Source organism: Ranitomeya imitator, chromosome 9 (genome assembly GCF_032444005.1).
Source record: "Ranitomeya imitator isolate aRanImi1 chromosome 9, aRanImi1.pri, whole genome shotgun sequence".
Taxonomy (NCBI): Eukaryota; Metazoa; Chordata; class Amphibia; order Anura; family Dendrobatidae; genus Ranitomeya; species Ranitomeya imitator.
In genome coordinates this window covers 77,385,222-77,401,085 of record NC_091290.1, presented here as the reverse complement: position 1 = coordinate 77,401,085, position 15,864 = coordinate 77,385,222, and the positions used below count along the sequence as shown (strand labels likewise).

Sequence of the window (15,864 nt, the reverse complement as noted above, 5' to 3'; positions counted from 1 at the left end):
TAGAACACTAATTAACACAAAACTATATTGAGAACTGCTCAGTTCAAGTACTAATCCAAAGAAATTAATGAGATGATGCGTCGCATTTACCAACAAGTGCTATAAATAAGATACCAAAAATCTCAAAAACTTGAGCCAATCTGGCAAAACTGATGACATATTCAGAATCAGCAGCCCAAAGTTACCCTAAATTCGATGAAATATCTTTGGCACCAAAAATGCTGTTGACCAGTGTAATTTTTGTGACTAAAAAGTTAAATGTTCATTTTTTCCTTCCATGTTGCTTCTGCTGCTGTGAAGCACCTGAAGGGTTAATAAACTTCTTGAATGTGGTTTTGAGTACCTTGAGGGGTGCAGTTTTTAGAATGGTGTCACTTTTGGGTATTTTCAGCCATATAGACCCCTCAAACTGACTTCAAATGTGAGGTGGTCCCTAAAAAAAATGGTTTTGTAAATTTCGTTGTAAAAATGACAAATCGCTGGTCAAATTTTAACCTTTATAACTTCCTAACAAAAAAAAATTTTGTTTCCAAAATTGTGCTGATGTAAAGTAAACATGTGGGAAATGTTATTTATTAACTATTTTGTGTCACATATCTCTCTGGTTTAACAGAATAAAAATTCAAAATGTGAAAATTGCGAAATTTTCAAAATTTTCGCCAAATTTCCGTGTTTATCACAAATAAATGCAGAATTTATTGACCTAAATTTACCACTAACATGAAGCCCAATATGTCACGAAAAAACAATCTCAGAACCGCTAGGATCCGTTGAAGCGTTCCTGAGTTATTACCTCATAAAGGGACACTGGTCAGAATTGCAAAAAACGGCAAGGTCTTTAAGGTCAAAATAGGCTGGGTCTTGAAGGGGTTAATAGAATAAAAATTCAAAATGTGAAAATTGCAAAATTTTCGCCAAATTTCCGTTTTTATCACAAATAAACGCAGAATTTATTGACCTAAATTTACCACTAACATGAAGCCCAATATGTCACGAAAAAACAGTCTCAGAACCGCTAGGATCCGTTGAAGCGTTCCTGAGTTATTACCTCATAAAGGGACACTGGTCAGAATTGCAAAAAACGGCAAGGTCTTTAAGGTCAAAATAGGCTGGGTCATGAAGGGGTTAATGAGAAAAAAATGAACTTTTTTTGAATTTACCAATTGGCTGCAATGAAACAGAGTGAAAAACGTAAAGGGGTCTGAATACTTTCCGTACCCACGTAATTCGATATAATCCCTTAACGGATATGCAGAGAAGACATCACACTGACCTCTTATGGTCTCCTTTGAAATTCTGTATGAGACTTTTTTTTATTCTTAATAAGTCATGGCTATTTGACATGATTTGTCAGGCAATTCCCTGTGGGACAGCAGAGATCTCTGATCTATGAGGTGACATTAAGTGGCAGCAAAAGAAAATGGTCAGGTGTCTTGACTTTTGCAGTATGGAGAATGACATCCACACAGCACTCGGACGTCTTTCTCTAATGATGAGACTGTGGTGAGATTGAGCTGTCCCAGGTATTTGAGGATCGAGGATGATCATGACAGCTTTGTGATGCCTGAATGACAGTGCGGTAACTTGGCTCCAAGACTACAAAGGACATATCCAAAATTATTCAAGAAATGAAAAAAAAAGTAATTTCAAATAAGCATAAATATCTGGCTGGTAGGTAGAAATCTACTATATAATTGTCTAATGGGTACTTCCGTCTGTCCTTCTGTCTGTCTGTCACGGATATTCATTGGTTGTGGCCTCTGTCTATCATGGAAATCCAAGTCGCTGATTGGTCGCTGCAAAACAGCCACGACCAATCAGCGACGGGCACAGTCCGGAAAAAAATGGCCACTCCATACTCCCCACAGTCAGTGGCCAGCGCCTGCTCCATACTCTCCGCTCCCCGCAGTCAGTGTCCCCAGCGCTCCGCTCTCCGCAGTCAGTGTCCCCGGCGCACCGCTCCCCGCAGTCAGTGTCCCCGGCGCCCGCTCCATACTCCCCAGGTCACCGCTAACACAGGGTTAATGCCGGCGGTAATGGACCACGTTATGCCGCGGGTAACGCATTCCGTTACCGCCGCTATTAACCCTGTGTGTCCCCAACCTTTTACTATTGATGCTGCCTATGCGTCCTGTATACTACGTAGCTGGGCAATATACTATGTGACTGGGCAATATACTACGTCGCTGTGCAATATACTACGTGGCTCTGTGCTGTATACTACGTGGCTGGACAATATACTACGTGGCTCTGTGCTGTATACTACGTGGCTGGGCAATATACTACGTGGCTCTGTGCTGTATACTAAGCAGCTGTGCAATATACTACGTAACTAGGCAATATACTACGTGGCTGGGCAATATACTATGTGGACATGCATATTCTAGAATACCCGATGCATTAGAATCGGGCCACCATCTAGTATAGCAATAATTGGCAATAGGATTACAACTTAAATGAAGTCAGATAAATCGGGTTATGCCTCGTATGGAGCCTAAAGGCAGGAGAATGACTACTTTGACGTTCTTTGATTTCAAATTACAAAACTTTGGGCTCTGCACTATTTTTTCCTAGAGTGTTCATTTAAAGAGCATCTCGCCTGCAGTAAATTGGATGAAAGTATTGAATAGAGTGATCTTTAGTATACATTTAATATAAAATAATATATATTTTAATGCACAATATAATGCTATCTTTGGAATCTTTATATTATAATCATATAATTATTATGGTTTATGGTGCTGCCTAGAATTTGAAATCTCTCCCCATTGTCCTGCAAGTGTCGGCAGCACAATCCCAACTATCCTGTAACAATATTATTGCAATTTTTCTTTGATTAGGGAAAATAACAGTTAGCTAAATGCAGCATTGTAATGTACTGTATAAGGATTTATAGACGTATAAAGAATTAGCAAAAACAGAAATCCATCTAATTTATCATATTTTTTGAGCTGCTGTAATATTGTTGATTAATTAAAAAAACAAAAACTGAGGTAGTATGTGGGGGGCTAAGATGAAAGCAATTTAAAATCCCACCATAGTTCTGAGGTTTCCCGTCCTGACGTGCACTTTATATGGTGTGCTATTATTTTCTAACCAATTTGGAATACTTTTTTAAATAATGTTATTTGTGCCATGCCATTGACGGGCATGTAACTTACAAAAGACAGAACTTTTGGGCGATTTAGGTTTTAAGGCCACTGTACACATTAGGTGAAAGTTGGCCGAACCGGTTAGTCTAATGCGTTTTGGGACCTTTGGAGTCTCCCCTGACAGATGGTGGGGAAAGGAGGACCCAAATATTCAAAAAGGGCTCTAAAAGTGAACCTGGGAATTATAGGCCAGTAAGTCTAACCTCTATTGTTGGTAAAATATTTGAAGGGTTTCTGAGGGATGTTATTCTGGATTATCTCAATGAGAATAACTGTTTAACTCCATATCAGCATGGGTTTATGAGAAATCGCTCCTGTCAAACCAATCTATTCAGTTTTTAAGAAGAGGTAAGCTATAGGCTGGACCACGGTGAGTCATTGGACGTGGTATATCTCGATTTTTCCAAAGCGTTTGATACCGTGCCGCACAAGAGGTTGGTACACAAAATGAGAATGCTTGGTCTGGGGGAAAATGTGTGTAAATGGGTTAGTAACTGGCTTAGTGATAGAAAGCAGAGGGTGGTTATAAATGGTATAGTCTCTAACTGGGTCACTGTGACCAGTGGGGTACCGCAGGGGTCGGTATTGGGACCTGTACTCTTCAACATATTCATTAATGATCTGGTAGAAGGTTTACACAGTAAGATATCGATATTTGCAGATGATACAAAACTATGTAAGGCAGTTAATACAAGAGAAGATAGTATTCTGGTAAAGATGGATCTGGATAGGTTGGAAACTTGGGCTGAAAGGTGGCAGATGAGGTTTAACAATGATAAATGTAAGGTTATACACATGGGAAGAAGGAATCAATATCACCATTACACACTGAACGGGAAACCACTGGGTAAATCTGACAGGGAGAAGGACTTGGGGATCCTAGTTAATGATAAACTTACCTGGAGCAGCCAGTGCCAGGCAGCAGCTGCCAAGGCAAACAGGATTATGGGGTGCATTAAAAGAGGTCTGGATACACATGATGAGAGCATTATACTGCCTCTGTACAAATCCCTAGTTAGACCGCACATGGAGTACTGTGTCCAGTTTTGGGCACCGGTGCTCAGGAAGGATATAATGGAACTAGAGAGAGTACAAAGGAGGGCAACAAAATTAATAAAGGGGATGGGAGAACTACAATACCCAGATAGATTAGCAAAATGAGGATTATTTAGTCTAGAAAAAAGACGACTGAGGGGCGATCTAATAACCATGTATAAGTACAGTGGGGCAAAAAAGTATTGTCAGTCAGCAATAGTGCAAGTTCCACCACTTAAAAAGATGAGAGGCGTCTGTAATTTACATCATAGGTAGACCTCAACTATGGGAGACAAACTGAGAAAAAAAAATCCAGAAAATCACATTGTCTGTTTTTTTAATCATTTTTTTTGCATATTATGGTGGAAAATAAGTATTTGGTCAGAAACAAACAATCAAGATTTCTGGCTCTCACAGACCTGTAACTTCTTCTTTAAGAGTCTCCTATTTCCTCCACTCATTACCTGTAGTAATGGCACCTTTTTAAACTTATCAGTATAAAAAGACACCTGTGCACACCCTCAAACAGTCTGACTCCAAACTCCACTATGGTGAAGACCAAAGAGCTGTCAAAGGACACCAGAAACAAAATTGTAGCCCTGCACCAGGCTGGGAAGACTGAATCTGCAATAGCCAACCAGCTTGGAGTGAAGAAATCAACAGTGGGAGCAATAATTAGAAAATGGAAGACATACAAGACCACTGATAATCTCCCTCGATCTGGGGCTCCACGCAAAATCCCACCCCGTGGGGTCAGAATGATCACAAGAACGGTGAGCAAAAATCCCAGAACCACGCGGGGGGACCTAGTGAATGAACTGCAGCGAGCTGGGACCAATGTAACAAGGCCTACCATAAGTAACACACTACGCCACCATGGACTCAGATCCTGCAGTGCCAGACGTGTCCCACTGCTTAAGCCAGTACATGTCCGGGCCCGTCTGAAGTTTGCTAGAGAGCATTTGGATGATCCAGAGGAGTTTTGGGAGAATGTCCTTTGGTCTGATGAAACCAAACTGGAACTGTTTGGTAGAAACACAACTTGTCGTGTTTGGAGGAAAAAGAATGCTGAGTTGCATCCATCAAACACCATACCTACTGTAAAGCATGGTGGTGGAAACATCATGCTTTGGGGCTGTTTCTCTGCAAAGGGGCCAGGACGACTGATCCGGGTACATGAAAGAATGAATGGGGCCATGTATCGTGAGATTTTGAGTGCAAACTTCCTTCCATCAGCAAGGGCATTGAAGATGAAACATGGCTTGGTCTTTCAACATGACAATGATCCAAAGCACACCGCCAGGGCAACAAAGGAGTGGCTTCGTAAGAAGCATTTCAAGGTCCTGGAGTGGCCTAGCCAGTCTCCAGATCTCAACCCTATAGAAAACCTTTGGAGGGAGTTGAAAGTCCGTGTTGCCAAGCGAAAAGCCAAAAACATCACTGCTCTAGAGGAGATCTGCATGGAGGAATGGGCCAACATACCAACAACAGTGTATGGCAACCTTGTGAAGACTTACAGAAAACGTTTGACCTCTGTCATTGCCAACAAAGGATATATTACAAAGTATTGAGATGAAATTTTGTTTCTGACCAAATGCTTATTTTCCACCATAATATGCAAATAAAATGTTAAAAAAACAGACAATGTGATTTTCTGGATTTTTTTTTCTCAGTTTGTCTCCCATAGTTGAGGTCTACCTATGATGTAAATTACAGACGCCTCTCATCTTTTTAAGTGGTGGAACTTGCACTATTGCTGACTGACTAAATACTTTTTTGCCCCACTGTATATAAGGGGACAATACAAATATCTCGCTGAGGATCTGTTTATACCAAGGAAGGTGACGGGCACAAGGGGGCATTCTTTGCGTCTGGAGGAGAGAAGGTTTTTCCACCAACATAGAAGAGGATTCTTTACTGTTAGGGCAGTGAGAATCTGGAATTGCTTGCCTGAGGAGGTGGTGATGGCGAACTCAGTCGAGGGGTTCAAGAGAGGCCTGGATGTCTTCCTGGAGCAGAACAATATTGTATCATACAATTATTAGGTTCTGTAGAAGGACGTAGATCTGGGGATTTATTATGATGGAATATAGGCTGAACTGGATGGACAAATGTCTTTTTTCGGCCTTACTAACTATGTTACTATGTTACTATGTAATATGATTCCTGAGGGACAATTCTTTGTTCTCCAGGAGATAAGCCACTGTGAAATGAATCCAGCTTTCCTAGAGATCCCAGGAGCTCTCTACCTAGCCGAGCATTCCTGTGTATGCGGCAGTGGTCAGCCTTTAGAGAGTTCGGGAGGCTTTAGAGAGAACCTCATTCCATTAATGTAATAGGCGCAGGATTATTCTATGGAGCAGGAGAGCATCGGCCGTCCATGGCACAGCTCCGCAGCTTCTTTAGAAGCATTGTGAAAATGAGATTTCATAAAATCCCATCCAGTTTACGTGAACTGTTAAACACAGCAGATTTTGCACACACAATCCTTACCTATATATGTCACGTATAGGTTCTCTATTGTACCGTGTATTATTTTAGCATTCGGTTTCTTCGGGCTCTTCAGTCAAGTGGCTTTTGAAAACTTTCTCAGCCATGCATGTTAAAGATGAGTCAAGAAATTGTCCTCACACATTCTTCCACCCTTGTCAGATTACCCACTGCACCAGTGTTTAATCAGCCATGACAAATCCCCATGCTTTGCTCTGACATACTTCGGCAATAGGATGTCTGAATACTTATTTTTTTTTTTTTTGCATCATTCCACTCTGTCCATCTGCAGCTCAGAGAAAGGTAACTGAGCACAAGTCCATATATTCAGGTTAGTTATGTTGGAGGATTCCCCATGGGCAGATATGTCTGGATTATGTGGTTCAGAACCCAATCAGAATGCAGGAATGGAGGACCAACACAGCCACCTTATCTGAAGGTGACATTCAAAATAATAATTTGCTTTTTGGAGGTAAATTCATAAGCAGCCTAAGATTCCTTATTGATAATGACCGGCATCTGCACTGATAGGCTGAGTTTACTTTGAAATTAAAGTGGACTATTATCCTACAGGCCATATAGACTCCATTATGGTACTGATAACGTGTTACACTACTTACAGTAGCTACAAAGAGGGAAATGGCAAGAAAGATGTCCCTCCTGCTCTTAATTTTGATATCCTGCATCTACAGCCCCCAAACACTTTTGTCTTTTTAATGTATTTTTGAATAACTTTAGAATTTTTATTAGTTCCTTTTATTGGTTTCTTACATTGCTCCTTGGAATGCAACAGTAATGAAGCATATAGAGATAATCATATTCTCCTATGAAACTCAGACTTGATTTTCAACCCTTTGGCTGAGCTTCAAAGGAGTACTACAATGGCAGTGACGGGGGCCTTCATCAGTCCTTTGTCTGCTATTTTGACCACAATCAAGTCTCGAGAGGATGATGGATGCCTGCACATAGACCACTGCTTCATTTTAGTGCCACTGTTACAGAAGAGTCATTTAAAAAGGATCTGTCACCACATTTGATCTAAACTATTAATATGAGCATACAGATTATAGATTGCTAAAAAAAAATCACACACCTGTATGTCTTATATCAGGTGTCTTGTTGCTGTTAAATAAATGACATCCTCCAGGCTCTGAGGAGAACAGTGCCTGGAAGATAACTCTGCCTCCAGAGCTTATTTTATATGAAGGGGGAGTTACCATTGTTACCAGTGTGAGATGTAATGGCCGTTCACTGCTCTCCTGAACTCACTGCAGAGCTGTGTGTGATTAGAAGGGCTCCTACTCACTTGCAAGCAACTCGGATGAGTCTTGCATGTTTAAAACCTGGCTCTGCACCCGACACTCAGATTGGAGCGTGCAGCCGCATAGGAATACATAAAGCTGCAAACTCCGCTCCTGAGTGCTGGGTGTAGTGCCGGGGTATTGCCGTGCGAGACTTATCCGAGTCTCGCTCAAGTGAGTAGGAGCCGTATGGCCGGTGTCACACTTGCCTGTGCAAATAGAGAAACTTGCACGAGTCTCTCACATCAACACCTGGCACTGTCTTCGGCACTCAGGACTGGAGTGTGCAGCTGCATGCATTCTGTCGAATTTTTTTTAAAAAAGGATATGCCGGATCCATTTTTTTCATCCATTGTTCGCCAGATCCGTCGAAAATCCTTTGTTTGGCAGCCGGAGACAACGGACAAAGTAACGTTTTTTGTCTCCGTCGAAAAAACGGACAGCTCGAATGGAAGCCTATGGGCACCGGATCCGTCAAATGACTAAATCTGGCGATGGATTTTGGGTTTTTTTAACTGCGCATGCTCCGATCCAATTAGCCAGATCCGTTGAAAAAACAAATCCTTTGCATCAGTTTTTCACAATCTGCGACGGATCCGTCGATTTACTGAGCCAAGGGATTGTGACTGATGGCAAAAACCTGATGTTTGAAAGGGACCTTAGTTACTTGTCTCTCACTCCCTCTTTTATTTAAAATAAGCTCTGGAGGCAGAGTTATCTTCCAGGCAACATCCTCCCCATAGGATGGAAGAGGTAATTTACATATAAGAAAAGCCTAGATTTCTCTGGAATAAGACATAGGATCACAGATATCAAGGTATTCAGTTTCCCCATGACCTACATGCCCATATAGACTGCTTAGGAGGGTTTATCCTGGAAACAAATTCCTTTTAAATGGTGCACAGCAGTAGTGATCGGAGCTCACGTCAGCCTGCTGCTGTTAGAGATGCCGGTTATATAACCGCTCCTGAGCCCTCTCCACATCATCATTCTGTGCTAAGGGGAAATGCAGCAGTACCATTACTCCAGCTTAGGTGCATTGCTTTACATTTCTCATTGATAAACCTCATCTGCCATGCGTTTGCCCATGCACACATCTTATGCAGATGGTTCTGTAATATTATACAGGCTCGCTCAGTTTTTATTATCCTACAAAGTTTTTTGGCATCAGTAAAGACTGACACTTAACTCTCAATCCCAAGAACTGGTCCTAACACAGATCCTTGTGGTCCGCACTGCTGACTTAATCCTATGTAGACAACGTACAAAGTCGTTGTACCATTTACCAGGACTTTGGTTAAATGACAGGAAACCATTTATCACCCATTTTCATATAGCGTCCCTTAGTCCTTGCTTCTGGAGCTTTAGTAGAAGGCTGCTATCTGGACTTTGAAAAGGCATTTTATACTGTACCACATAAGTCACATTAGCTGCATTACCAACATCCAGATTAGCACTTACCTCCTCATAGAAACCCAACATGTTGGTAAGATACTACCTGTCTTTTATGAGTTCATGCTGTCAGGTATTACACCATTCTCTGCTTTATCCTTTTGAAGTTCCAGAAGAGAACCAATTGGTGGGTCCTCATACTGCTGATGGAGATGCGGAAAAATGGTTCAAGACCTTTCTTCCGGATCTCCATCAGCAGTGCATATGACCCATCTATTGGTTCTCTTCTGGCATTTCAACAATTTGTTAACCTGTGGGACTGCAGCAGCTGACAAATTTAAGCTTGACCTTTGTTGTGTGATACACATCTATACCAGGTGAGCAATTCCCTGTACCTTATTGGCTTTTAACATCAGATAAGACCATATTGTGCCTTTTACTCCTCCATTTTTCCTACATTATACTTTTGAAGATCATCTCTTGAAATACCTTGAAAAAATGTGCACACTACTGATGTCAAACTTAGCAGAAGTTGCAGGGATCCACCTTCTTAAATATCGGTACCACATCAGCCATTCCTATCCTGTGGCATCACCCCTATTATAAGAAGATGACACAGCAATCTAAGAATTACTTAGCTCAACTCCCTCAATATGCATGGATGAATGCTGGGGGCTTTGTCAATATTTAGTTTATTTATGCAACCACAAAAGCCAATAGACTTAATAGGATAATTAATAAAATGTAATTTTTTATTAATGCATCAATATAAGAACAACTGCATGTTAGTAGAGAGAATAAAAATACATATAGAGGGGAATGAATCTAACACAGGGAAAAACGTGTAGAAAATGGGTCTAATAATATGGTATGGTTCTTAAATATGAAAATAGTATAAACGTATAGCAGCAGGGTTAATATTATAGATAAATATTACATATCAATGTAAATCTACATCGACAGAGTAAATAATTAAATGCAAAACACCCAGCAGATAAAAACATACAGTACATGAATAAATTAAAAAATTACCATATATAAATGCCTAATAGCTCCAATGTACGTTTCGCCAGGCGGCTTTTTCAAGGAGTATGATATTTAATTTACTCAGACACAGACATATTTTTATTTGTGTTCATTTAGTTATATCAGGTGATGAAATTTTGATTTCTGCCTTGCTGAATAATACCTGCCACAGTCGGTTCATTAGTGAGCACGAGTGACAAGTACCTGTCTAATATCTTGGCATTGTCTTTGTTCTTTATTAATTATATTTCAATGGTCATCGATAAGGGTCTGACATAATCTGATTTTTGCTTTCGGTGTTAATATGTTTATAAATTTTTGCAAGCTGGGTAATGCATGAAAGATGAGTAAATGGCAAGCATACACGTGGTCAAAATTGTTGGTACCCCTCGTTTAATGACAGAAAAGCCCATAATGGTCACAGAAATAACTTGAATCTGACAAAAATAATAATAAATAAAAAAAAATCTATGAAAATGAGCAAATTAAAGTCAGACATTGCTTTTCAACCATGCTCCCACAGAATTTTTAAATAATTAAAACTCATGAAATAGGCCTGGACAGAAATGATGGGACCCTTAACTTAATATTTTGATGCATAACCTTTTGAGGCAATCACTGCAATCAAACGATTCCTGTAACTGTCAATGAGACTTCTGCACGTCTCGACAGGTATTCTGGCCCACTCCTCAAGAGCAAACTGTTCTAGTTGTCTCGTGTTTGAAGGTTGCCTTTTCCAGATGACATGTTTCAGCTCTTTCCAAAGATGCTCAATAGGATTTTAGTCAAGGCTCATAGAAGCTCATGAAGACTATTCAGAATAGTCCAATGTTTTCCTCTTAGCCATTCTTGGGTGTTTTTAGCTGTGCGTTTTAGTTCATTATCCTGTTGCAAGACCCATGACCTGCGACTGAGACCAAGCTTTCTGACACTGAGCAGCACATTTCTCTCTAGAATCCCTTGATAGTCTTGAGATTTCATTGTACCCTGCACAGATTGTAGACACCCTGAGCCAGATGCAGCAAAACAGCCCCAGAACATAACAGAGCCTCCTTCATGTTTCACAGTAGGGACAGTGTTATTTTCTTGATATGCTTCATTTTTCCATCTGTGAACATAGAGCTGATGTGCCTTCTCCCAGATGCTTTGTAGCTTGTCAACATGTAGTTTTGGCAAATTCCAGTCGTCTGGCTTTTTTATGATTTTTTTTTTTTCAGCAATGGTGTCCTCCTTGGTTGTCTCCCATGAAGTCCACTTTGGCTCATACAACGACTGATGGTGCGATCTGAAGCTGATGTTCCTTGATCTTGAAGTTCACCTTTAATCTGTTTAGAAGTTTTGGGCTCTTTTGTTACCATTCGTATTATCCATCTCTTTGATTTGTCATCAATTTTCCTCTTGCGGCCACGTCCAGGGAGGTTGGCTACAGTCCCATAGATCTTACATTTCTGAATAATATGTGCAACTGTAATAATAATAATCTTTATTTGTGCAACTGTAGTCAAAGGAACATCAAGCTGCTTGGAGATGGTCTCATAACTTTTACTTTTAACATGTTTGCCTATAATTTTCTATCTAATCTCCTGAGACAACTCTTTCCTTCGCTTCCTCTGGTCCATGTTGAGTGTGATACACACCATGTCACCAAACAGCACTGTGAGTATCTGCAGCCCTATATACAGGCCCACTCACTGATTCTAAGATTGTAGACATCTGTGATGCTAGTTAGTGGACACACCATGATTTAACATGTCTCTATTGTCACATTATTTTCAGTGGTACCATCATATCTGTCCAGGCCTATTTCATGAGTTTTTTTTTAAATTATTCTGTGGAAGCATGGTTGAAAGCAATGTCTGACTTTCATTTGTTCATTTTCATAGATTATTCATTTATTATTACTTCTGTCAGATTCAAGTTATTTCTGCGACCATTGTGGGTTTTTCTGTTACATAATTTGTAAAGCGCTGCGGAATATGTTGGCGCTATATAAATAAAAATTATTATTATTATTATTACAGTGCCTTGCGAAAGTATTGGGCCCCCTGGAACTTTTCAACCTTTTCCCACATATGCTTCAAACATAAAGATACCAAATGTAAATTTTTGGTGAAGAATCAACAACAAGTGGAACAAAATTGTGAAGTTGAACAAAATTTATTGGTTATATTAAATTTTTGTGGAAATTCAAAAACTGAAAAGTGGGGAGTGCAATATTATTCAGCCCCTTTAATGTAATACTTTGTTGCGCCACCTTTTGCTGCGATTACAGTTGCAAGTCGCTTGGGGTATGTATCTATCCATTTTGTACATCGAGAGACTGAAATTCTTGCCCATTCTTCTTTTGCAAACAGCTTGAGCTCAGTGAGGTTTGATGGAGATCGTTTGTGAACAGCAGTTTTCAGCTCTTTCCACAGATTCTTGATTGTATTGAGGGCTGGACTTTGACTTGGCCATTCTAACACCTGGATACATTTATTTGTGAACCATTCCATTGTAGATTTTGCTTTATGTTTGGGATCATTGTCTTGTTGGAAGAAAAATCTCCGTCCCAGTCTCAGGTCTTTTGCAGACTCCAACAGGTTTTCTTCAAGAATGGTCCTGTATTTGGCTCCATCCATCTTCCCATCAATTTTAACCATTTTCCCTGTCCCTGCTGCAGGAAAGCAGGCCCAAATCATGATGCTGCCACCACCATGTTTGACAGTGGGGATGTTGTGTTGAGGGTGATGAGCTGTGTTGCCCTTACGCCAAACATATCGTTTGGCATTGTTGCCAAAAAGTTCGATTTTGGTTTCATCTGACCAGAGCACCATCTTCCACGTGTTTGGTGTGTCTCCCAGGTGGCTTGTTGCAGATTTTAAACAACACTTTTTATGGATATCTTTGAGAAATGGCTTTCTTCTTGCCACTCTTCCATAAAGGCCAGATTTGTGTACAACTGATTGTTGTCCTATGGACAGACTGTCCCACCTCAGCTGTAGATCTCTGCAGTTCATCCAGAGTGGATATGGGCCTCTTGGCTGCATCTCTGATCAGTCTTCTCCTTGTTTGAGATGAAAGTTTAGAGGGACGGCCGGGTCTTGGTAGATTTGCAGTGGCATGATACTCCTTCCATTTCAATATGATCGCTTGCACAGTGCTCCTTGGGATGTTTAAAGTTTTGGAAATCATTTTGTATCCAAATCCAGCTTAAAACTTCTCCACAACAGTATCACGGACCTGCCTGTTGTGTTCCTTGGTCTTCATGATGCTGTCTGTGCTTCAAACAGAACCCTGAGACTATCACAGGGCAGGTGCATTTATACGGAGACTTGATTACACACAGGTGGATTATATTTATCATCATTAGGCATTTAGTACAACATTGGATCATTCAGAGATCCACAAGGAACTTCTGGAGTGAGTTTGCTGCACTGAAAGTAAAGGGGCCACATGATATTGTATTCCCCACTTTTAATTTTTTGAATTTCCACAAAAATTTAAAATAACCAATACACTTCGTTCAACTTCACAATTGTGTTCCACTTGTTGTTGATTCTTCACCAAAATTTTACACTTGGTATCTTTATGTGTGAAGCATGATATGTGGGAAAAGGTTGAAAAGTTCCAGGGGGTCGAATACTTTCGCAAGGCACTGTATGTGTGTATGTATATATATATATATATATATATATATATATATATATATATATATATATATATATATATATATATATATATATATATATATATACATATATGCATATATATACATATATGCATATATATATACACCAAAGAAGGCAGCACTCCATATTCTTGATGAGCCTTTCTCATTTGGAGCCGAAACGTTGCAAGGAGATGTGGGCTTGAATAAACACCTACACATTATCTCACATAATATGGAGTTCTGCCTTCTTTTGTGAATGCATATGGACTGGTACCCGAAAATATATATATATATATATATATATATATATATATATATATATATATATATATATATATATATATATATATATACCGGTGTGTGTGTGTGTGTGTGTGTGTGTGTATATATATATATATATATATATATATATATATATATATATATATATATATATATATATACATATATACATATATACATACATACATACATACATACATACATACATACATACATACATACATACATACATGTGTGTATCTCAAATTTACATGCAATGGAAAAGTAATCCCCGAGAAGTGAAAAATGTAAAATCCCCAGCATACCCTAACCATTACAGAAATTACTAAAAAATAAAGAAATTGATGTTACTGTGACAGATCTATTTACAAGCTATTACTGATAAAAGACCTTCTTTTTTCTACAGGACACCATGGTTTAATGGATGGGGATTTAATCTTCCTAGAGGCCAGTCTTTACTTGACAAGTGGAACCTTATCCCTGAGGGCATCGACATTCTAATGACTCACGGCCCTCCCCTCGGTAAGTTAAAGACACTCTGTCACCTTACACACACAGAAGCGGCCTTTAATGTAACCAGCATGAATCTTCCATCCCGGGCACCAGCTTTCCCTCTGCACACAAAGCAATGAATAAAGAAAAAAATTGATGCCTTTACAGGAGCCCGGCATGATAATTAAACCCAGCAGATCTGGAGAGTTCCTAGGTGTTGTTTAAATTAAATTTTCTGATTTACTGGTGCCGGGGAGAATTAAATGGATATCCACAGCAGTTCTGCAGCTCTTCCAGCTCAGCCATTTGTTTTATTAACTGTATTTATCTGACAGGTAACTGCTCCCAATTCTGCGGTTTTATGGGTTTAGTGGATGGGCTAGAAATCTAAGAGCTTCTTTTTAGTCTGGCGCTAGCTCCATCTGCTGCCCATGTGGTGCACCCTGCATTCAGGTGTCATCGTTGGGGGGTACCAGTAAGGCAGGACTGGAAAGGCAATCGTTAAGAGACTTAAACAGGGTGATGACTTTTCCAGAGTACACGGGTATGAGGCATTGCCAGAATTTAGTCCAAATTGAAACACATAACGAGCTTTGCTCCCATGGCAGAGCTGTGTACCCCGAGGCTGCACAGAGGTAGATGAAGTGCTCCATGTGCCACCATATGGTGTCCGCAAAAGTGCCCAAGACTCTGATTGCATACAAAGGAAAAGTAAGACCTCCTGGCAGTACCCGGCACAATATAATGGCTCCATATATATCACCAGTCCAGGCTGGATATATATATATATATATATATAATGTATGTATGTAAAAAAATTGGAACAGCACAATGCTCACCGATGGGTGCCAGGCCTCCTGGGTAAGATGGTCCATTCATCCACCCAAGTTATATACCAAAACGAAGAAAAGAAGGCAGCACTCCAATTTCTTTCAGAGGTGAAAAACTTGTAAAGTTTATTCAAACCCACATCTCTGTGCAACGTTTCGGCTCACACTGAGCCTTCCTCAAGCCTTGAGGCGGCTGGGCCGCCTCCCTCCTC

General features: G+C 40.0%; 1 protein-coding gene across 4 annotated transcripts in view; it reads left to right on the top strand.

The window, feature by feature from the left end:
* MPPED2 (metallophosphoesterase domain containing 2) overlaps nucleotides 1-15,864 on the top strand; it is a 289,645-nt gene that overhangs the window by 242,407 nt on the left and 31,374 nt on the right. For all 4 annotated transcript variants that reach the window (XM_069740571.1, XM_069740572.1, XM_069740574.1 and 1 more), the window contains exon 5: nucleotides 14,737-14,852. In XM_069740571.1, coding sequence (XP_069596672.1) covers nucleotides 14,737-14,852 — 116 coding nt within the window. The remainder of the gene's footprint in view (nucleotides 1-14,736; nucleotides 14,853-15,864) is intronic.